General features: G+C 41.4%; 1 protein-coding gene across 1 annotated transcript in view; it reads right to left on the bottom strand.

The window, feature by feature from the left end:
- CCNYL1 (cyclin Y like 1) overlaps positions 1–22,807 on the bottom strand; it is a 54,365-nt gene that overhangs the window by 20,183 nt on the left and 11,375 nt on the right. The window contains 4 exon segments of the mRNA XM_038421560.2: positions 2,714–2,749; positions 5,035–5,135; positions 7,174–7,208; positions 12,783–12,857. Of these exon segments, the coding sequence (XP_038277488.1) occupies positions 2,714–2,749; positions 5,035–5,135; positions 7,174–7,208; positions 12,783–12,857 (247 nt within the window).

Genomic DNA, 22,807 nt, shown 5'->3' with positions numbered 1-22,807 from the left:
GTGACAGAGAGATGGCTGGCACCCCTCTGCTGCCAAATCTTATAGGACATGATCTGGCTTGTTTTTAAGAAGCTGCTGATTGTTTAATACATGATCAGACAGTTCATGTTCTTCTCTATTTCCATTCCCTGGAAAGGGCAGCGCTAGCAGCTTCATTTGAGTGGCAAAATGTTCTACGAGGCTCAAGCTTCACTTCCCAATTCAATATTAAGCATCATACCATGAAAAGGGATTAGGTCATAAAAGAATCCTTATTGAGGTTACAGGAACAAACCATCCCTATGTGTAGAAGAATAGTAATATGTCAGGTGACCAGCTTGGCTTAACAGTGAAATCCTTGCTGACCTTAAACACAAAAAGAAGCTTACGAGAAGTGGAAGATTGGACAAATGACCAGGGAGGAGTATAAAAATATTGCTCAGGCATGCAGAATGAAATCAGGAAAGCCAAATCACACTTGGAGTTGCAGCTAGCCAAAGATGTTAAGAGTAACAAGAAGGGTTTCTTCAGGTATGTTAGCAACAAGAAAGTCAGTCAAGGAAAGTGTGGCCCCTTACAGAATGAGGGAGACAATCTAGTGACAGAGGATGTAGAAAAAGCTAATGTACTCAATGCTTTTTTTGCCTCGGTCTTCATGAACAAGGTCAGATCCCAGACTACTGCACTGGGCAACAACAGCATGGGGAGGAGGTGACCAGCCCTCTGTGGAGAAAGAAATGGTTCAGGACTATTTAGAAAAGCTGGACGAGCACAAGTCCATGGGGCCAGATGTGCTGCATCCGAGACTGCTAAAGGTGTTGGCGGATGTGATTGCAGAGCCATTGGCCATTATCTTTGAAAACTAATGGCAATTGGGGGAGGTCCCGGACGACTGGAAAAAGGCTAATGTAGTGCCCATCTTTTAAAAAGGGAAGGAGGAGGATCCAGGGAACTACAGGCCAGTCAGCCTCACCTCAATCCCTGGAAAAATCATGGAGCAGGTCCTCAAGGAAACCATTTGAAGCACTTGGAGGAGAGGAAGGTGATCAGGAACAGTCAACATGGATTCACCAAGGGCAAGTCATGCCTGACTAATCTAATTGCTTTCTATGACGAGATAACTGGCTCTATGAATGAGGGGAAAGCAGTGGACGTGTTATTCCTTGACTTTGGCAAAGCTTTTGATACTGTTTCCCACAGTATTCTTGCCAGCAAGTTAAAGAAGTATGGGCAGGATGAATGGACTATATAAGGTGGATAGAAAGCTGGCTAGATTGTCGGGCTCAACAGGTAGTAATTAAGGCTCCATGTCTAGTTGGCAACCGCTATCAAGCGGAGAGCCCCAAGGGTCAGTCCCGGGGCTGGTTTTGTTCAATATCTTCATTAATGATCTGGAGGATGGCGTGGATTGCACCCTCAGCAAGTTTGCAGATGGCACTAAACTGGGAGGAGTGGTAGATATACTGGAGGGTAAGGATAGGCTACAGACGGACCTAGACAAATTAGAGGATTGGGCAAAAAGAAATCTGATGAGGTTCAACAAGGACAAGTGCAGAGTCCTGAACTTAGGATGGAAGAATCCCATGCACTGCTACAGACTAGGGACCGAATGGCTAGGCAGCAGTTCTGCAGAAAAGGACCTAGGGGTTACAGTGGATGAGAAGCTGGATATGAGTCAACAGTGTGACCTTATTGCCAAGAAGGCTACAGCATTTTGGGCTGTATAAATAGGGGCACTGACAGCAGATCGAGGGACGTGATCATTCCCCTCTATTCGACATTGGTGAGGCCTCATCTGGAGTACTGTGTCCAGTTTTGGGCCCCACATTACAAGAAGGATTGTGGACAAATTGGAACACGTCCAGCAAAGAGCAACAAAAATGATTAGGGGACTGGAACACATGACTTATGAGGAGAGGCTGAGGGAAGTGGGATTGTTTAGTCTGCAGAAGAGGAGAATGAGGGGGGGGATTTAATAGCTGCTTTCAACTATTTGAAAGGAGGTTCCAAAAAGGATGGATCTAGACTGTTCTCAGTGGTAGCAGGAGTCGAAAAAGGAGCAATGGTCTCAAGTTGCAGTGGGGGAGGTTTAGGTTGGATATTAGGAAAAAACTTTTTCACGAGGAGGGTGGTGAAGCACTGGAATGCGTTACCTAGGGAGGTGGTGGAATCTCCTTCCTTTGAGGTTTTTAAGGTCAGGCTTGACAAAGCCCTGGCTGGGATGATTTAGTTGGGGATGGGTCCTGATTTGAGCAGGGTTGGACTAGATGACCTTCTGAGGTCCCTTCCAACCCTGCTATTCTATGATTCTAATATGTGGTATTTGCATATTAATGTAGTACACAGGGCAAAATTTTCTTATGAACATCTAAACTGTAATTATCTAAAGCCCATTTTATTTAGAAGGAGGCAAGCCAAAGCCCAGATCAAGTGCTGGTACACTTAAAAGCAGCAGCAGGTTTTAGAACAAGTTCAATATGTTTTTCCAACACTGCCACTTTAATTTTTGTGCTTCACCCTTGACGCAATATTGAACATAAGCATTGTTTTACAAGGTTGATCAGCCTATGACATACTATGAGGGAAAAGCAGAGGCTCCATAAAACTGTTTTGAACTTAAAATTAATTACGCCAACAGCTGCTCAAATGACTGGGACATACAACGGCTGCTTGTTGTTAAGCCACAGTTATGATTTTGCTTAACTAGAGAGAAATTTAGAGAGAGAGTGCTCACCTGTTCTTTATGTGGTAGTATATTGCTAACGTCACACTGCGAGGAAAGGGGGAAAAATGGTTATTTTATGAAGCATATTCTGTCTTGACACAGATGTTGCTCATGACAAAAACAGATTTCTAGAACCCATTTAGAGTATGACTTTATTCTATTTCTGATGTGGAAATGAAATTAGTGATTCCCCAATCTCCCAAATACATTTTTTTCTTAAGTTCTCATTCCCTGGTTCTGGTTCTCTCCTGTGAACAGAAGTTAACCAAGACACATACAATAGCTGAACTCATTTCAAAATGACATATATACATCTTTGTATCATAAAAAAAGTCTGTGGCACCTAGCTGAATGCATGTCTGATTAACCACTGACAACAAGCGTAAAAGCTTCAGCATGCCAGAAGCCAGCTCATCATAAGCTCCCTTTGAAGTTTTGTTTTTTTTTTAAACAGTGTACTTTAATGGTAAGATGGGCTTATTGGCTGAAACACCTATTCCTTCCACAGCCAGAAAGCAATCAGTCCATAATGGCATTCAAACACTACAGCGATGTGCCATATAAGTGGAACAGATGCAACGGTGGAAGGAGGCTAGCACTCACTACTGTATGGTACCAACATATACCAGAAACAAATCAAGTTATTGATCCTGAGTTATACTGACAATATCATGCTTTGAAAATAAACACGGCCACATTTATTAACAGGATACCACTAGACTAGCAAAATAAACTATTCAATTATAAACTGTCATTTTAAATTAGTCATGTTTTTATTTTACACCTAGTTCACCATTAACCATCTAAATTAGATCTGCTGTCTTCTTCGTTTCCAAAAACTGGCCAAAGAAAATTCTGAGTAAGAGTCTCACTTCATCTTCAAATCAAACAATTGGGCCTAAGTTCTTCTGTACGGGGGTTTCTAAGAAGCGAGCAGCCTTAAAAATTATGACTCAGACGGAGACAAAAACACAATGTAAGCAGAGCTTCAATTTGGAAGTTCCCTCGCTACAAAGGAGCATTTTACATTCATAGTATATACTCAAGATCTGATTTTAAAGTTTCAGGTACTTCACCTGCCCAAGCTCCCGCCAAATTGTTTTCGCTTGTTTCTTACTGTGTATGAGACTCACAAAAACAAGGTAAGTAGTAAAACTGTGAGAGACAAAATGGAAGTGAAGCTTCCTAATCCCATTACAATTCTGAGCCGCACAGCCCTCTACTAGTCTAACCTTAGAGTCCTACCAAAAGGAGAAACTTATCAAGTCCCAAACAAAGTCAGACATGCCCAACAGGCCACCTAAACCATTGCTGAAAGGACAGCCAGGCATATGGCAAGGCGAGAGAGGACAAGAGGGGATGGGATAGTTTGAACTCCTCCCCTTCAGCATTTCCCTTCTGGACGAGCGGCAGCTGTGCCTCATGCTGCTGTCTCACTTTCAGGTCTGGGTTTCAATAGCCAAATCAGCAGCTTTATACACTTCCAAAATGTGTTCAAACTTTAGCATCTGTCTGCAGGTGCAATGCCTTGGGGGAGCTACCAAGTCTTCTTCTGTGTTGCAACAAGGAACGGAAAATCACTTCTCAGCTTTGGCTCCCTACCAGCTGTGTATGAAACTAGTTCTCACTATGCCATCAGCAGCACGTGGATCAAAAAGAAGCCTCAGATGGGGAACAACAAAGGCTGTAGAGTCACTTCTTTGTAAATGAAGACGTTTAGAACTATACTCAAATACATGACTACAACTGTGGAACCAGAGCTAAAACTACACACTAGGTATAGTCTGTTACCGCTAGAGGGCAGACTAGCACTACAGGCAGCTTGGGAAGAAGTTCCAAAGGACTCCCTTATACGGAACACCACACAAAACCACTTCCCATTTTTCAATCTAGAGTTTTTGCTTTGCTTTCATTTTAAAGAATTAAAAAGCCCTTTTATTCAACATCGATGCTCCAGTTCTGCACAAAATCATCAAGTGAACTGAGCGTGGCTGAAACTAAGGTCTTGTCTACACAGGACATTAGTGTGCAGCAGAGTGTGAATCTACAGTGCACTAGCCTACCATGAAGCAATGTCCTATGAAGACAAGCCCCGACATGTGAAAACGCCTTAAGCAGCATTACCGGATGCAAAGGGAAAAGCTCAGCCCTCATGCCTCCCAAAACCCTGCTAGCCCCAAGTCCCTTTCTGTGTCCAAACTGTCAGGGATGAACTGTCAAATCAGAGCCAGCTGAATACCTGGACTGACAGAGACCAGCATGATTAGCCAATCGCAGGCTCAAAGCCTGCAATGTCACTCTGCCTCTTGCATGAGCAGAATGGTACTTACCATTTTATTGTGCTTCTAAGATTAGGCTGGCTGACTGTGCTGTCATCTATAAATATGGTTGAGCATGAGCTATACTTTTTCGTAAGTTGCCCTGGAGAAACCTGAAAAAAACCACCACCAAACAAATTTAAGAAAGTGCTTCTACAAGTTTGTTTACAGAAGTTTGGGTTCTGGGTGTACAACTTCATCAACACATCCAAAATACCGTAGATGGATACTAAGTAGCAACCAGAAGGCACTTGCAGATAAATGCTCTTTGCGTCTAAGCTGCCCTATATCAGTACAGTTATTCAAGATGCTGCTAATTCTGCAACACATACAGGAATGTTCATGTACATAAACATAAAAGACAAAAAACATAAGATTTCTAATTTTAGTTTTATATCAGCCTTTTCCTCCTTTTAATACATTTATCTACTTCCTCTGCGCCAATTGCTCCCATATCTCCTTCTCCCACTCCTTTATACCACATCCTGCACTTTACACATGCTCCCATTTCCTGGGCACTCCATCCTCCCTTTAAATCCCAACTCTTCCATAAACCCTTCATAACATTAGTCTCTTCCTTGTATCCCGTTTATCATTTTGAACCAGAATGTGAGCTATCTGGAGATCTTTGTTTTAGTGTGAGGCTGTAATCTCAAGCAAAGAAGGGTCTGTACTTCGGATAGGAAGCCTCAGAAGAAACCTAAGCATGCTGGAGGTTGCAACATTGATAATTTCATTACCAATAAGTGACTCTTCCCTAGTAAGGCATAACTCACTTCCTGTCCTCCAACTATGTAGTGTCTGATGTATGAACAAGGTCTGATTGTTTAAAAAATATTTAAAGGATTTTTCTGCCTTTTAGTATTAAAAATATCAGGATTTGATTTCCCTTTTTTTCTTGGAGGACTCCCTGAACAACTAAAGGGACATGACCTCACAATCAGGTTGAAGAGATTTAAATGAACAGTTTAAGGTTTGCCAACTTCTACTTAATACCAAACCTCAGTCACTGAGAAAGCTATGTAAGCTCCAACACTCTTCACTCCCTCCACTGAGGCCTGGGGAAAGATCCCATGACAGTTCTTAAGTCCTTCAGCAAAACCAAGAAAGCCTTCAACCTGAGTTTTGGCAGACAGAACTGGAACTTAATATAAAAAAAAATATATGAAAATAAGAATGACAAAATACACAAGTCGTTGTGCTATCAATGTGGGCATATACATTTTACCTTCAATGGCACATCCAAAAAGCTTCAGCACCAAGGTAGTTTTACTAATTTAAGTACGAGAAGTGTAAGTTATTAGAAGACATCTCCTTGACCTATTGTTCAGTGGCATACGAAAGTCTCATGCATTTCTCTCTCTGGTGCGATGTCAAAAAGGAAAAAAAAAGGGAAGTGAGCTAGATGTGTGAAGTATCAGCAAATGATAAGATCAGAACAGTTTTGCCTACTAAAAAGTTACTGCTAGGTTATCATGGGCCCAATTTCCAGAGGTGCTGAATCCTTGCAGCTCTCACCGAATTCAATGCTACTACGGATGCTCAGCACTTCTGAAGAGTCAGAGCACTTCCTTCTGTTTATTAGGCACCATCACTCAATTTTTAATTTCTTTTAACAAGAAAGTTTGCATTGAAGAAAAGTCATTACTTCAATGAAGACTAGCTGCATTTCCTAAAATTGCCTTTAGATAGCAGCACTCATAATAGCAAATCTTTCTCGAATTAAGATTTAAATAGCTTGTCATCTCAGCTTTTAAATGTACCTGGTTTTACTTCTACTTTAAAGAGAAATCAACTAAAGAAACACACTTGTCTGAATTTTTCCCCTACGAAGGTTTATAATTAATACACAAGGTCAGTAGAACTGAAAAAAAAATAAAAATGCTATTTTGTGCTTTGACAGCTCATTCATCGCGGTACTCTCCTGTGTCTGTTTCCTCCATTTGCGTAATCTTTCACACAGCAATGTAGGAAAAAAATAATTGTGGGGTTTTTTAAACTTGGAAAAGGTAATTGTAAAATCAATAATATTAGCAGTGGGGGTACATAAAGGACCTACAGCTACTCCGATTTTGTTTTTGAAATGACTAGGTTCCAAGTTGACAGTATCCCTTAAAACAAACCATCAGACGTAAGATGCCGTTTACTTACATGATTGATATGGTTACTCTTCCTCTTCTCTCGCACTAGGAATGGGGAAAGAAAATGAACTCAGTTATAAATTAAGAAGTTCCATAGCAAGGCACACAGTGGTATCAAGCAAGCTATATAGTTTTCCCAAAATATAAACAAGCAACACACAGGATGCTCTTTTAGCTTTTGTACTTTCCGTATCAGGAATTCAGTTTTGAGGACAAATCAATACACTTGTTTTTACATGTTTCACAAAGCCATTATTAATAAAGTTATCCAAATGACCTGGGGACAGCCAAAACTTTCAGATAACTGGACATTTGGATAAACAGAAGTGCAGAGCATTTAGTGCTAGAAGCCAGAGGAAGCAAGAGGCAGTGGTTGAGCCTTCCTGTGCTTTGAATCTGCATGCTGCAGCGATGCCAGATGATGCTGCATGGACAGAGTCCAAAGGGAGGTAAAGAGAAGGCAAAGGAAACGGTGAGTAGCCACAGGAACATCCTTGAGAGCCTCAACCTCTGCAAGCACCACTACAAATAGGGAGAGGTAGGACTGGCCCCGGGCCACTGGGACTTTCAGTGCCAGGAAGCACTCAAGCGGCACCAAGGAAGCTATTCCCCATTGCACCTACTCCCTGCTCCGCCTCCTCCTTTCCTTTCCATGCTCTCCCCTTCACCCTCTCCTCTGCCTCCCTTCCTTTCCCTTCCTCCTTCCCCATTTGCTTTCCTTAATCCATCAAGTCTCCCTCTGTCCTCTCACTGACCCCCTCATTTCTTTCTTGCCCTCACCTCCCCTATGTTCTCATTCTCCCCCCCACCTCACTTTTCTCACTCCCATCTCTAGAAATCCTCTCAAATCCCAGTTCCTGCAACCTTAATGTTAACCAAACAGTAGGTGATAACTGAGATTTTTGTTGGGGAGGCAGAGATACAAAGCCATGGTGCATAACTAGGGTTTCTGGATAAAGGCAATTCAGATAATGGAAATTATACTGTTGTTCAAATAAAATCATTAATGACAGAGTCTAAACTCAGTTTACAGCCACAATTAAGAATTGCAGTATTTCACTTGCATAGTCTTCTAAAAAGTACAGTAGTCTTGAAACTATGTGTGGAGGCTAAATGAACTATTTGGCAGCCAGAAACACTTGATAAAAGTTTTACATTCAAGACATTATCTTATCTGTAAAAGTTGGGCACATTTTACAAATAGCTGTTAATTTTCATATGCACAGATGGAAATATTCTCAGCATTCTGGCCCTACCACACAGTTCAAGGATAACTACCTCAGTTTTGGGAAGACTTCAGAGGTTCAGAAAAAAACTCCATTTCCGCTAAAGACGATTAGACTAGATGAAAAAGCAGTCACTTAGCAAATGAGTAGCCAGCTTTCATAAGGTTTTCACACTAAGTAATGGTAAGGGCAAAGTGATGGGCATATCAGTATTTAGGCCTGAGTTCTCCCGCTACCTATCAACCATAATAGCTTTGGTCCTGGCTATTAGCTCGGATGGACAGAGATAGTGTCCCTAGCCTCTGTTTGCCAGAAGCCAGGAATGGGCGAGAGGATGCATCACTTGATGATTACTTGTTCTGTTCATTCCCCCTGGGGCACCTGGCATTGGCCACTGTCGGAAGACAGGATACTGGGCTAGATGGACCTTTGGTCTGATCCAGTATGGCCATTCTTATGTTCCTCTCCTCTCAAGATAGAGAGAAGCATGGGGTTAATTCCACTCAAATTGGGCATTAACAAGATCTTTAATTTAATATCTTTTTATTTACTGCCACCTCTGCTATATTACTTCAGATCAGAGACCAATACTATTTTCCATATTAACCACAAAGGAGCGAAGGGTGATGCTCGATCCACAAGTCCATTCATTGCCACCACGTTGCATAATCAAGTCAGTCCAAGAAATGAAATACTCTGGCTATCACTCAGATCAGTATTGTATTATCTCTAGGTGAGAGGTCTATGGCTTGTAGCTCTTCCAAGATACCCTACCTACTTAAACCCCAGACACTTGCATGACGCTCACCAGCTTAAGTCTTAGTCAAGAGTACTTCTGAATGAACTTGCTGTAACTTCTGTTTCAGCAAATGGAAGTGATATAACACACACAGAGAAAACAGAATGTTTCACAAAGCAGGAAAATACCTTAACCGATCGTATATTTAAATTGAATGAAATATGACACTATGTCACACAACGTCATAAGAGTGCCCATACTGGGTCATAAAATCATAGAATATCAGGGTTGGAAGGGCCCTCAGGAGGTCATCTAGTCCAAACCCCTGCTCAAAGCAGGGCCAATCCCCAACTAAATCATCCAAATTTTTTCTTTTTTGCCCCAGATCCCTAAATGGCCCCCTCAAGGATTGAACTCACAAAGCTGGGTTTAGCAGGCCAATGCTCAAACCACTGAGCTATCCCTCCCCACAATGGTCAGACCAATGGTCCATCTAGCTCTGTATCCTGTCTTCCGACAGTGGCCAATACCAGGTGCCTCAGAGGGAATGAGCAGAAGAGGTAACCATCAAGTGATCCATCCCGCTGCCCATTCCCAGCTTCTGGCAAACAGAGGCTAGGGACACCATCCCTGCCCATCCTGGCTAATAGCTATTGATGGACCTATCCCTCCATGAACTTACCTAGTTCTTTTTTAACCCTGTTAAAGTCTTGGCCTTCACAACATCCTCTGGCAAAGAGTTCCACAGACTGACTGTGCATTGTGTGAAGATATTACTTCCTTTTGTTTGTTTTAAATCCGTTAATTTCATTGGGTGATCCCTAGTTCTTGTATTATGAGGAGTAAGTAATATTTCCTTATTCACTTTCTCCACACCAGGCATGATTTTATAGACCTCAATCACATCTGCCCCTTAGTAGTCTCTTTTCCAAGCTGAGACGTCCCAGTCTTATTAATCTCTCCTCATACGCAGCTGTTCCATACCCCTCATCATTTTTGTTGCCCTTTTCTGAACATTTTCCATCTTTTTTGAGATGGGGCGACCATAGCTGCACACCGTATTCAAGATATGGGCGTACCATGGATTTATATAGGGGCAGTATGATATTTTTGTCTTCTTATCTAGCCCTTTCTTAATGATTCCAAACATTGTTTGCGTTTTTTGAATGCCGCTGCACGTTGAGTGGATGTGTTCAGAGAACTATCCACAATGACTCCAAGATCTCATTCTTGAGTGGTAACAGCTAATTTAGACCCCATCATTTTATATGTATAGTTGGAATTATGTTTGCCAATGTGCATTACTTTACATCTATCAACATTGAATTTCATCTGCCATTTTGTTGCCCAGTCACCCAGTTTTGAGAGACCCTTTTGGAGCTCTGCGCAGTCTGCCTGAGACTTAATTATCTTGAGAAGTTTTGTATAACCTGCAAATTTTGCAACCTCACTGTTTACCCCTTTTTCCTGATCATTTATGATTATGTTGAATAGGACCAGTCCCAGTACAGACCCCTGGGGGACACCACTATTTACCTCTTTCCTTTCTGAAAGCTGACCATTTATTCCTACCCTGTTTCCTATCTTTTAACCAGTTACAATCCATGAGAGGACCCTCTCTCTTATCCCATGACAACTTACTTCACTTAAGAGTCTTTGGTGAGGGACCTGTCATACAATCTTTTTATGCCATAGACTTAACAGAGGGTGAAAAGGGACTTCTCATTTCAAAGATGACACAAGCTGATGCTCATGGCCATCTGGCCACATTTTTATTTGTTATAGAAAGTCAACATGGGGTTGGAACTGCTTCAATTTTCTCTTGATACTGTGTTGGTCTTTTTAAAAATACAATAAGGATTAAAAGCCAACTATAAAGTAGCAGCAGTAAACAGAACTAAAACTGGCTAAGCAGAGGGAGCAGTTGGGGATATTTATATGTACAGTTCTAAAAAAACAGGACAAGCTGAATGATAATCAGCAGTCTGGCTAGCTGCTTGTACAACATACCCCCTTTCCAAACCTTCAACCTTTGACTTTACGGATTGCTAGCTCCTGAAAGCAGAGACTGTCTTCCTACCTGTCTGTACAGAAAGCAGCACATTTGACATCAGTCTCTAACTACCACTTTTAGCAAACAAGAACTACTGGCCCCGATAAATGTTCATGTCTCAAAGTGGAAATCATTGATTTTACTGACCTGGCAAAAAGTTCAGAAATAAAAACAGATCCAGTACAGTCTAAATAAAAGAGTCTGCATCTTCTACTCATGGAAAAGTCCTGTCCACTGTAGCACAAACAGTTACTAATCCACTTAGCAGATCCATACTACTTTTCCAAAACAAAATGTTTACACATCAGTTCCAAGGAATACTGAACATGTCAGACCCACGTTTAAGACCGAGCCTCCGCCAGCAGGACTTTCGTATAGTTTAACAGATTTCTGGCATGGCTTAAATACTGCATACTGCACAAGGAGGCCACATTCCCAAATTTGTCAAGTTCCCTGATACAATTTAAAGTGGTATTTGGTTACTAAGTTCTAATATTTGCATCTTCAGCTCTATAGCTGCCCCAACCTCTCTCTCTCTTTTGGTGTGGGGGGGGGGGGGTTTGGTAGGGTGGGAGCTAGGTGGAGTCTTCCTTCCCTGTGACTAACTGCAGTGCCCACCTCTATCACTTAGAGAGATTTCCCAAGCAGCATAATCATGATGCTGACATGACTGAATCTCCCTAGAAGGGCGATTCTGAATAGCAACTCTGAAACCAACAGATTTGTCAATTTAACTCTACTGTTCTTTGGCAAAACTATAAGTAAGCAGCAGCCACATGGAAGCTTTTTGTCAAGGCAAGTAGGTCCTTAACTCTTATGACTGCAAAGATAACATTCCAAGTAAGGGTTAGAAACTTTAAAAGAACTGAACCTTAAAGGGACCAATCAGTTTAAATCACCGATTTTTTTTTTTTACACTACTATTGTTACAAATAACAGATTTCTGTAACTAACAGATGAAAATATATTTCTCCATTTTTCCAGTTTGTTTAGCTTGTGCATTCAACAGCCTTTTGTGATCAGACAGCTTTACCCTGAACAGTCAGTTTCCAAAGTGTGGGTGTTTCAAAGAAAAGGAGATTTTTTTTAAAGTTAGTAAATCTATTCATGTGTTTAAGGGAGGCTCAAGAATAGGTGTGCTTTCTGAAACTACTTAACACTTACAAAACTGAACAGATTTCAAATGGTCAGTCTTCTTTACAGAATTCATAGCTTTGGCCCACCATTCCCCGGGTCAAGCTTCCCACTTGCAAGTGGATTTTTTTTCAAGCCCTGGTCATAAGACAACTGTCTTCTGCAACTAAATACCAAAGTGAGATAAGGCAAACCTGTTCTCTCAGACTACTAGAATCAAGAAGTTTGAATCTCCTGATATTTGACACCAATAAAGCATAAATGGCACTGTTATAATAAAACAGCCTATGAAGACACTTCTCTGAAGAGTTGCAAATTTTTAAGCTAGTAACTCCTTATTGTGACTAAGGTTAAACACAAAGACAATTTATGTTTCGAAGACTCAGCTTGACCCGCAGTTCAAATATCTAGTTATTTTTCATTGTTCTCCCACCCCCTTTCAAAAAGGGAAACAAGTGTTCGCTTACCATCTGTTTGGGACTTGCTCAGGAAAATTGTGCTTGCTCTGGGATGGTCAGATGGATTTGATTCCAAGGCTAAATCTGAAAGACAAGGGACAAAAGATGGAATTTCAGTTTGGGGTGGACAGAGAAGAAATGACCACGGAGGGGTAGTAAGGATGACTATTGATGAGGCTGAGGTGAACATTCTGAAGGTTGTCCGACTCTTGGAGAGTTCTATCAGCTTTCAAATCAAGGAGCCAGTGTTAAAATCTTGGCTTTTTAGCTTAATGTCCCAAAGAAAAAATCAAGTCTACACTACCAGTTTTAAAACTATAAGCAAATGGAGGTACAATTTACAAGCCAAGTTGTTTAGGGTAGAGGACAAAAAAATGGTCTCACTAAGAAAACAGATTATTTTTCACTTTAGTAAAGTTTCCTTTCCCACAAAGAAAAGCTGCCTGATATGAGTAAATAGCATCAGTCCTGAGAAGTGGCAAGATTCATAGATACTAAGGTCAGAAGGGACCATTCTGATCATCTAGTCCGACCTCCTGCACAACGCAGGCCACAGAATCTCACCCACCCACTCCCACGAAAAACCTCACCTATGTCTGAGCTATTGAAGTCCTCAAATTGTGGTTTAAAGACTTCAAGGAGCAGAGAATCCTCCCTCAAGTGACCCGTGCCCCATGCTACAGAGGAAGGTGAAAAACCTCCAGGGCCTCTCCAATCTGCCCTGGAGGAAAATTCCTTCCCGACCCCAAATATGGCGATCAGCTAAATCCTGAGCATATGGGCAAGATTCACCAGCCAGATACTACAGAAAATTCTTTCCTGGGTAACTCAGATCCCATCCATCTAATATCCCATCTCAGGGGATTAGGCCTATTTACCTGAATATTTAAAGATCAATTAATTACCAAAATCACATTATCCCATCATACCATCTCCTCCATAAACTTATCGAGTAGAATCTTAGAGCCAGATAGATCTTTTGCCCCCACTGCTTCCCTTGGAAGGCTATTCCAAAACTTCACTCCTCTGATGGTTAAAAACCTTCGTCGAATTTCAAGTCTAAACTTCCTGGTGGCCAGTTTATACCCATTTGTTCTTGTGTCCACATTGGTGCTGAGCTTAAATAATTCTTCTCCCTCTCCGGTATTTATCCCTCTGATATATTTATAGAGAGCAATCATATCTCCCCTCAACCTTCTTTTAGTTAGGCTAAACAAGCCAAGCTCCTTAAGTCTCCTTTCATAAGGAAAGTTTTCCATTCCTCGGATCATCCTAGTAGCCCTTCTCTGTACCTGCTCCAGTTTGAATTCATCCTTTTTAAACATGGGAGACCAGAACTGCACACAGTATTCCAGGTGAGGTCTCACCAGTGCCTTGTATAATGGTACTAAAACCTCCTTATCCCTACTGGAAATGCCTCTCCTGATGCATCCCAAAACTGCATTAGCTTTTTTTCACAGCCATATCACATTGGCGGCTCATAGTCATCCTTGATCAACCAATACTCCAAGGTCCTTCTCCTCTTCAGTTACTTCTAATTGATGCGTCCCCGACTTATAACTAAAATTCTTGTTATTAATCCCTAAATGCATAACCTTACACTTCTCACTATTAAATTTCATCCTATTACTATTACTCCAGTTTACAAGGTCATCCAGATCCTCCTGTATGATATCCCGATCCTTCTCTGAACTAGCAATACCTCCCAGCTTTGTATCATCTGCAAACTTTATTAGCACACTCCCACTTTTTGTGCCAAGGTCAGTAATAAAAAGATTAAATAAGATTGGTCCCAAAACTGATCCCTGAGGAACTCCACTGGTAACCTCCCTCCAGCCTGACAGTTTGCCTTTCAGTAGGACCTGTTGTAGCCTCCCCTTTAACCAATTCCTTATCCACCTTTTGATGTTCATATTGATCCCCATCTTTTCCAATTTAAACTAATAATTTCCCATGTGGAACGGTATCAAACACCTTACTGAAATCTAGGTAAATTAGATCCACTGCGTTTCCTTTATCTAAAAAATCTGTTACTTTTTCAAAGAAGGAGATCAGGTTGGTTTAGCACGATCTACCTTTTGTAAAACCACGTTGTATTTTGTCCCATTTATCATTGACTTCAATGTCCTTAACTAATTTCTCCTTCAAAAATTTTTCCAGGACCTTGCATACTACAGATGTCAAACTAACTGGCCTGTAGTTACCCGGATCACTTTTTTCCTCTCCCCCCCCCCCCCCCCCCCCCCCAAGATCTGCCACCTCTTGCTGGAGCGATCACAGGGGCTAAGAAGCGATCTCCTGTTATCCCCCACTTCAGGAATTCCCCCATCCCAGTACAGGAGATCCTATTTTGTGGAAAGCAGGGTAAGCTGAAAAGGTACTTGTTGTCGTCAGATCCCTCTTGCTCACCCCCCTCCCATTCCCAGCCAGCCAGGTTTCCATTTGGTGCTTGTTTCACCACACTATACTGCCTCCTATGAGGGTGGTTCACATCTGTTTCAAATAAGGTTCTACTTAGCTATAAGCATGCTCAAGCCTCACTGTAGTCTCAAGCTGTTTGATTTTATCTCATCACTAGTCCTACCTTTATAGAAGCTATGCCAGATGCACAATTCCCAGAATATCATGTGGACAAGCTAACCTGGCTTTAAAAGCCGTTTCACAAACTGGGATAAATACTTAAAAAGCAGTTTGGCTTTTAAACTACATCTATCCCTGCACTAGTGGAAAACTAATCTCATAAAACTTAAATTAGATTAATTTTAGGTAATCAGGAAATGTTTATGAATATTTAAGACTGAAGGGGAGGACACTTTTAAAAATCTTACCCAGTCAGAAATGAACACGAGAGCCTGCTCCTCCACTAATCTATGAAACACTGATGTAGACTAAGTAGTCAAGTAAGGAAATGTCAGAATTAAGATTGATTTAGTCTCTTGCTATGATGAATCAAAGACATCAGAAAAGAATCTACATCTCACGTAGACTGAGACAGGCACAGTGCCTGGAAAAGTTGTAGTAGTGAAGGGGTGTAAACATCATGCTAATATCAAACTGGCACTATGTTTATGAAAGGGGAAACAGTTGTTCTGAGGGATTCATGTTGTAGAAATACCAACCTATGCCTCATGATCCAATTCATGCATGTTCTGGTGAGACTTTAAAAAAAAAAAAAAAATACACCACAACACTACGCTCTTACACCCTAAGAAACAAAATTCCTGACTATTTACATTGGTCATTCTGACAAACCCTCTTCCAACTTATGCTGCATTTAGTACATAAACTATACAAACCAGGAATAAGAAGTCTAATATCTCAAAACAACGCGACTCCTTCAAGGGTACAAACCAACTTAAAATGCCCCATACCACTTTCCCCAGAAAAAGTAAAGGGAGATTAAACTAAAAATAAAAGGAGTACTTGTGGCACCTTAGAAACTAACAAATTTATTTGAGCATAAACTTTCGTGAGCTACAGCTCACTTCATCGGATGCATTCAGCTGTAGCTCACAAAAGCTTATGCTCAAATAAATTTGTTAGTCTCTAAGGTGCCACAAGTACTCCTTTTCTTTTTGCAAATACAGACTAACACGGCTGCTTCTCTGAAACCAGAGATTAAACTGTTTACACCCTTAATCCCGGCGCATTGAAAAGTTAGGTCAATCCAGCTATGTAGTTCAGGGGTGTGAAAAATCCACATCCCTCAGTGATGTAGCTAAGACGACCTTCTTCCACTGACCTAGCTACCACCTCTCAGGGAGGTGAACTAACTACAATGCTGGGAGAACCCCTCTTGTTGCTGTCACGAGTATCTACACGGACATGCTACAGCACTGTGCTGGTGTAGTGTTCTAAGTGTAGACATAGTTTAAGCCAAGTTACTGGTTAGGTGAATGGACTCCTCTTGAATGAAAGGACTGAGATTCCCCAATGGTACACTACATTGGTTTCTATCCCTGGACATTTGCCAAATATCTGGCTTAAAACATCATGGATCACAGTCCAACAGTATTGTTTTGACATTAGTCCAGGATTGAACACAGCAAGTTTCACCACAGTGTAATTCTGAATCTTACTATACAAATATGGTGCATAAAGAGCTCTTCTAGCAATATGAAGGTCTGGGTTTTTGGGGTTTTTTTGTTTGTTTTTTTTAATTCTTTCAGTCCTCCCACTTCAAACAGGTCATAATCAATTAAAAAAATTGATTCCCCCCCCCTTTTTTTTTTTAAACTTAAACCAAAATTTCTTGGTACAATTTTACACACACACACACACACACACACACACACACAGAGTAAGTTTAGTGCTCATGGTGCCCACGTAAAGCTTCCTCATAGTCCTGAGCAATAGGCCATAATGATTTGGCAGGACCACCTCTAAAAGACGGGTGGTTTACCCTCTACATCCATTAATTCCTTTGTTTCTATGCTGAGGACTGTCAACAAGAATATTAATTTTAATACTTCACATTAATATTTTGAGGATGTGTGTGACATGGACACCTGCCCACTAGGAAATGGACAAAGATCAACACATTTCATATATGACTGTCTGGATTGCTAAGATGGTTGCTACTTTGACTGCCAGTCACTACCAACCTGAATGGGAAAAAAGCAGCAACCCAGATGTAAAAGTGCTCTGTATCTCATCTACCATGCAAGTTACATTTCCTCATTAGCTAAGCAGACAATATAGCATATCATAATTCAAACTGATGTTTGTAAGTCAATGCAATACAAAGACTGTGGGACAAGTATCATGGTTTTAAAGCATAAAGACGACAACTGGACGGACAGCTCCTTTAATGTATCATAATGGAGCAATATCTCCGTGAAAAGTTGGACGAAAAGTTTTAAGACCAAAGAGTAATGCTGCTTTTTTTTTTTTTTTTTTTTTTAAAGTCAGTCAAATGAGATATACCCGCTATTGCTTCTTTCACTTCGCTAAGGTTTCGTGAAAGTGGTGTTTGTCTAACCGACTTTGTTGGGTTAAACTGACCCCCACACCACCTCCATTATTTTGGCCTCCTCTCATTCTTCTCTTCTGCCAATCTCTATATCCTTTCATAGTATTAGATACTAGAAGGTAACAGAAAGTTAAAAGTACTACCAGAAATACAGATACAGCTCTTCTTGCTTCTCGTTACACATACTAGTAAACCACTTTGAGACAACATATTGTGCTGTCCCTGGGACAAAACCCCAGCAACACCTGATCAGGATTGCATGTGTACCAGTGCTTCTCATCCCCTGAGCAGTGTGAAAGGACTAGCAGGAATAGAAGAGCTGCATTCCTCCAAAGCTGCTGAGAATGCAAGGGAGGAAGAGATGCATTTGGTAGCTCACCACTCTGAAGCCCCTACCCTCTGAGCAGCCATGGAGGATTGGTATCTATATGGCTGCACTGTTCCTCCTGCACAGCGCAAGCAGTACAAAACTGGTCAGCTGTGGCAGTTTCACTTTTCTGGTATTTCCGTCTGTGTCACTGGGCAAGTGCTATAAGCAGGAGCAACAGAACAGGTGGTGAACAAAGCAGAACATAAGGAGGACATCAGGAGCAGTGAGGAAGAAGACAAGAAAGCAAGTGGAGAGAAAAACCCAGGGAAAGGGCTGATCTGCTAGTAACACAGTGGATTCGTGACCAAACCAAGTCCTTTATGCATGGAGCATCTGTGAGCCAGAAACCAGCACGCTCAGCTTTTGAGAAGATGTGCTTTTAAGTCATTGTCTGGCTACTACTCCATGACAACTGAAAGATCATCAAGCTTGACAAGTGGCCTTGCAGATGGAGGAAGTAAAGGGACAATCTTCTGAAAGAGCACAGAATTTCAGGGAGGAAAAAAAAAACTGAACTTCTTAGTTTTATTGGCTACCAGTCGAGCAGAAGTCAAAACACAAAGTCTTCCCATAATTTTTTTCAATCAAGCCCACAATTTGAAGTAGAGAGGAGAAAGGAAAGCTCCCAGACAATTGTGAAATCAAGTCACTGCAACGTACATCACAACCATAGTAACTACATTACTAAGAGATTTAATCCTGATATCAGAAGCAAAATACACAATTTAGCAAAAAAAGTTTTCTTCCCATTCCTTCACTTCTTGGAAAATAAAATTTATTCACGAAGTGCCTCAGCTTGTCAAATTATTGGATCACCCTGCTCAGCTAAAGTGACATGGAACTAAAGTAGGTTTCTGATCACGCTTCATTCTTCTACAAAACTTTCATTTATGAGCATCTTCCTCATAATGGCTGTAGTCTGAAAGGCAAGCAAACCATAATCTCTGCAAACACCAGTGCTGCTGTTCCATGCATCTCTTCCCGCCCCACCCCAAGGCAGATCACGACTTCTAAAAGCAACCATACTTTACCAGCTCACACCCGTAGTTTGCCCACCTCTAATCTAATCTCTGTCGATAAAATTAAAATAATGCAGTGTATTATGTACTAATTTCCATAGTACGCCATCTGATTAAGGGGAGGTTGTGGGGTTTCTTAACTTCAGTTTAAACAGTGAAGTGAAAATGCAACAATACCTTCCCTCAGTAAAAATTTTATACGCTTAAAATAGGCGGCTTGGGCTTTTATGAAAAAGTTACTAGAGGACTTTTCAAATTTCCTTTTAAAGGTCACTTCAGGCACCAATCCAAATTCTCCCTTCATAGTCGTTTTGATTGATGGTAGCCTAACTGCTCAGCCTTTAACATTTTGTTTTCTAAGAGGTTAGATAATGTCATTTTAGTTTAAGTTTTTTTTTTTTAATTTAGTAAAAGCTGCTCAATTTCAACAGCGTAAAGGGTTTACTCCTGATGTGCTCCTGTCACAACTGATACTGAGCCAGTATTATCTATAATATTGCACAAAAACAGTAAGAGTCTTACAAGAATTCCAGCAGTGGAAGGCAGTTCTGTATATCAGTATGTTTCATTAACAACTCAACAGAATTTCATTAGGCTCAAATTGGGATTTTTTTAATTAAAAATCCCAATTTGTATCAATCCACACTCATGATCTTATTAATTTTAGTATTTTTACTATATGCTTGAATTTATGCTCGTAGAGTTCTCTGAGCACAGCCATCACCTTCTTTCTGATGTGGATTTTCAGTTTATCTTCCTTACGGACACTGAAAATAGGATTTTATTTCCCTTTGTAGATCTATTTCTATACAATATTTTTTTCCAAATTCTCAGTTCCATTTGTATGGATAAGGAATAAAATAATGAAAAAAAGATAACCCAGAACCATAAAGAGAAATATAGTTGTAGTTACAGTTCTAAGGTGAGTGATGTGTATCCGAGATCTCAGTGCCAATTTCACACTAATATTCTGCCCCACACTCCCAGCCCCACTTCCCTGTTCTTCCCAGGTCCTAAATGAAGTGCTGTCAAAGGCCTGAAGTTAGCTCCCACACACAGCAGCAAAAAGCCTCACGGTCCCCACTCACTTCCCATTAGCCAACTTTTTCAGCATGAAACCACTATAGGCTCTAAGCAGGCTCTGGGATATCCCTGGACGCTTACACACTCTTAGCCAACTTCCCCCTGCTACTTCTGGACACGAGACCTGGCCAGAGAGAAGCAAGACAAAAGACACCTAAACAAGGCAAAAAAGGAAAGGGGTTCTCAGTGTGAGGGAGTCAGGGTGGGAGGCAGACTAGAAATGCTATTTTAAAAGCTGCTCCTACTTTAAATTTTGAAGTTTATTCCACTGATTTTTCTCTTTCCATTCTTATGCACTTTTCTGCTGCTATCCGTGTCCTCCCCCCATCCCCTTTCTGCAGCAGGGCCAATATTTTACAGTAACAAAAAATTTTAAGTAAACCTATGACAGGTCTATCAGTCTGTCTTTTAAAAAAAAAATTAAAAGGAGTCCTATTTAAGATGAAAGGAATTACAGTTCTGAGTGAGATACCAAACAGAGCTCACACAATATGTGGACGAAGCAGAGAGCTGAAATTTAATCCTGAATTTCCCTTACTTTGTAAGTTTCATCAAACCAAGCTACTGTTTATGCTCTTATTGTTGCATATTTTAACCAGCATTTCCAAAGTTAGATTGCTTTTCATGTTTCTTGGAATTTTTATAGCCAGAAAAGAGTTCCACATAGCATGATCCCACAGGGCAGTAGAGCTAGTATCATAAATTAATCAGACAGCTGCAGCGGCACAGGAGCTAGCAAACAGAGCTCTAAACAGGGGAGTTTGAGTGGGAGTTTGCAAGGGGCGTTTGGCTTGTGGTGCTTGTTTGGGGTTTGCTTTTGCTGGGGGGTGTGTGGTCTTTTTGGTGTGGCTTGTGTTTCCCAGATTAACAGGATTTAGGTGGGAAAGGAGATGACAGATACAGAGGCAGCTGTGGGAGTGATTCCTGTAGTGAAAGACACATTGAGGATGACTGGATGTGGAAGCTGTGGTATGTACATGATCCTGGAGGGGGGAACCGGTAAGAGTTTTTTCTGCATGAAATGTCGTCTGATAGAGCTGATGGAGGAAGAGATCCGAGGTTTGGAGATGCAGGTGGAAAGTCTGGTTGAGTTTAGGAAGGGGTTTGAGCAGATGATGGAGCAAAGACATGAGGTATCTGAAGGGAAAAGCTCAGACTTACAGATGGAAGCAGGGCTGGGGAATTTTGAGGAGAGACTGGATGAGGAAAGTGGTCAGTGGAAACATGTGACTCAAAGAACCAGGCAGAGAAAAAGACGGGCTAGTGAAGGAGAAATAGAGCTTAGGAACAGGTTTGCAGAGTTGGAAAATGAAGAAGGGGCTCAGCAGGTACTTGTTGAAGGTGGAAGGGTAAGGAAGAAGAGAAGAGAGGCTAGTCCTATAGAAAAAGGGGAAGAGTCAAGGGAGACTACACCAAATATGAGCCCCAGGAGGATACAGGATGGGTTGAAGAGGATTGTAAGGGAACATAGGAATGGAAAGAACTTGCAGCCAGAGGGAACAGGGGAGAGACTGGAGAATAGCACTGTCACCAGGAAAAGGCAGGTCTATGTGATCGAGGACTCTTTATTGAGAAGAATAGACAGGCCTGTAACTAGAGCTGATCCTGAGAATAGAAGGGTGTGCTGTCTTCCAGGTGCTAAGATACGGGATGTAGACCTGAGGTTGAAAAGGATCCTAAAGGGAGCGGGAAAGAATCCCCTAATTATCCTTCATGTGGGAACAAATGATACAGCCAGATTCTCGCTGGAAAGTATCAAGGGAGACTATGCTAGGCTGGGGAAGACGCTTAAGGAAATTGAGGCTCAGGTGATCTTTAGCGGGATCCTTCCTGTTCCTAGAGAAGGGCAACAAAGGTCTGACAAGATTATGACTGTCAACAGATGGCTTAGGCAGTGGTGCTATAAGGAGGGCTTTGGGATGTATGGCCACTGGGAGGCATTCACGGACAGAGGTCAGTTCTCTCGGGATGGACTTCATCTGAGTAGGGAAGGAAATAGACTTCTAGGATCGAGGCTGGCACAACTGATAAAGAGAGCTTTAAACTAGGAATTGGGGGGAGATGGATGGGAGATGTCCAGAAAATCTCCACGCCAGATTTTAGCATTGAGAGGGAAGAAGATGAAGTAAGAAAGGATACAGCCATGGGTAGGAGAATGTATATAAGGAGCGAGGGCGGTGTGGATACCAGTCTAATAGGTTATACTGGCTGTAGAATGATTGTGCCTAATAGGGTACAAAATGTGAGCGAGTCCAAACAGCAAAAATTAAGATGTTTGTACACCAATGCGAGGAGTCTAGGTAACAAAATGGACGAACTAGAGCTACTGGTGCAGGAAGTGAAACCAGATATTATAGGGATAACAGAAACATGGTGGAATAGTAGTCATGACTGGACTACAGGTATTGAAGGGTATGTGCTGTTTAGGAAAGACAGAAACAAAGGTAAAGGGGGTGGAGTAGCATTGTATATCAATGATGAGGTAGAATGTAAAGAAATAAGAAGCGATGCAATGGATAAGACAGAGTCCGTCTGGGCAAAAATTACATTGGGGAAGAAAACTAGTAAAGCCTCTCCTACGATAGTGCTT

This window comes from Dermochelys coriacea, chromosome 11, assembly GCF_009764565.3.
Source record: "Dermochelys coriacea isolate rDerCor1 chromosome 11, rDerCor1.pri.v4, whole genome shotgun sequence".
Taxonomy (NCBI): Eukaryota; Metazoa; Chordata; order Testudines; family Dermochelyidae; genus Dermochelys; species Dermochelys coriacea.
The sequence above is the reverse complement of the archived record's forward strand: the minus strand, read 5'-3'. Positions and strand labels throughout refer to the sequence as shown.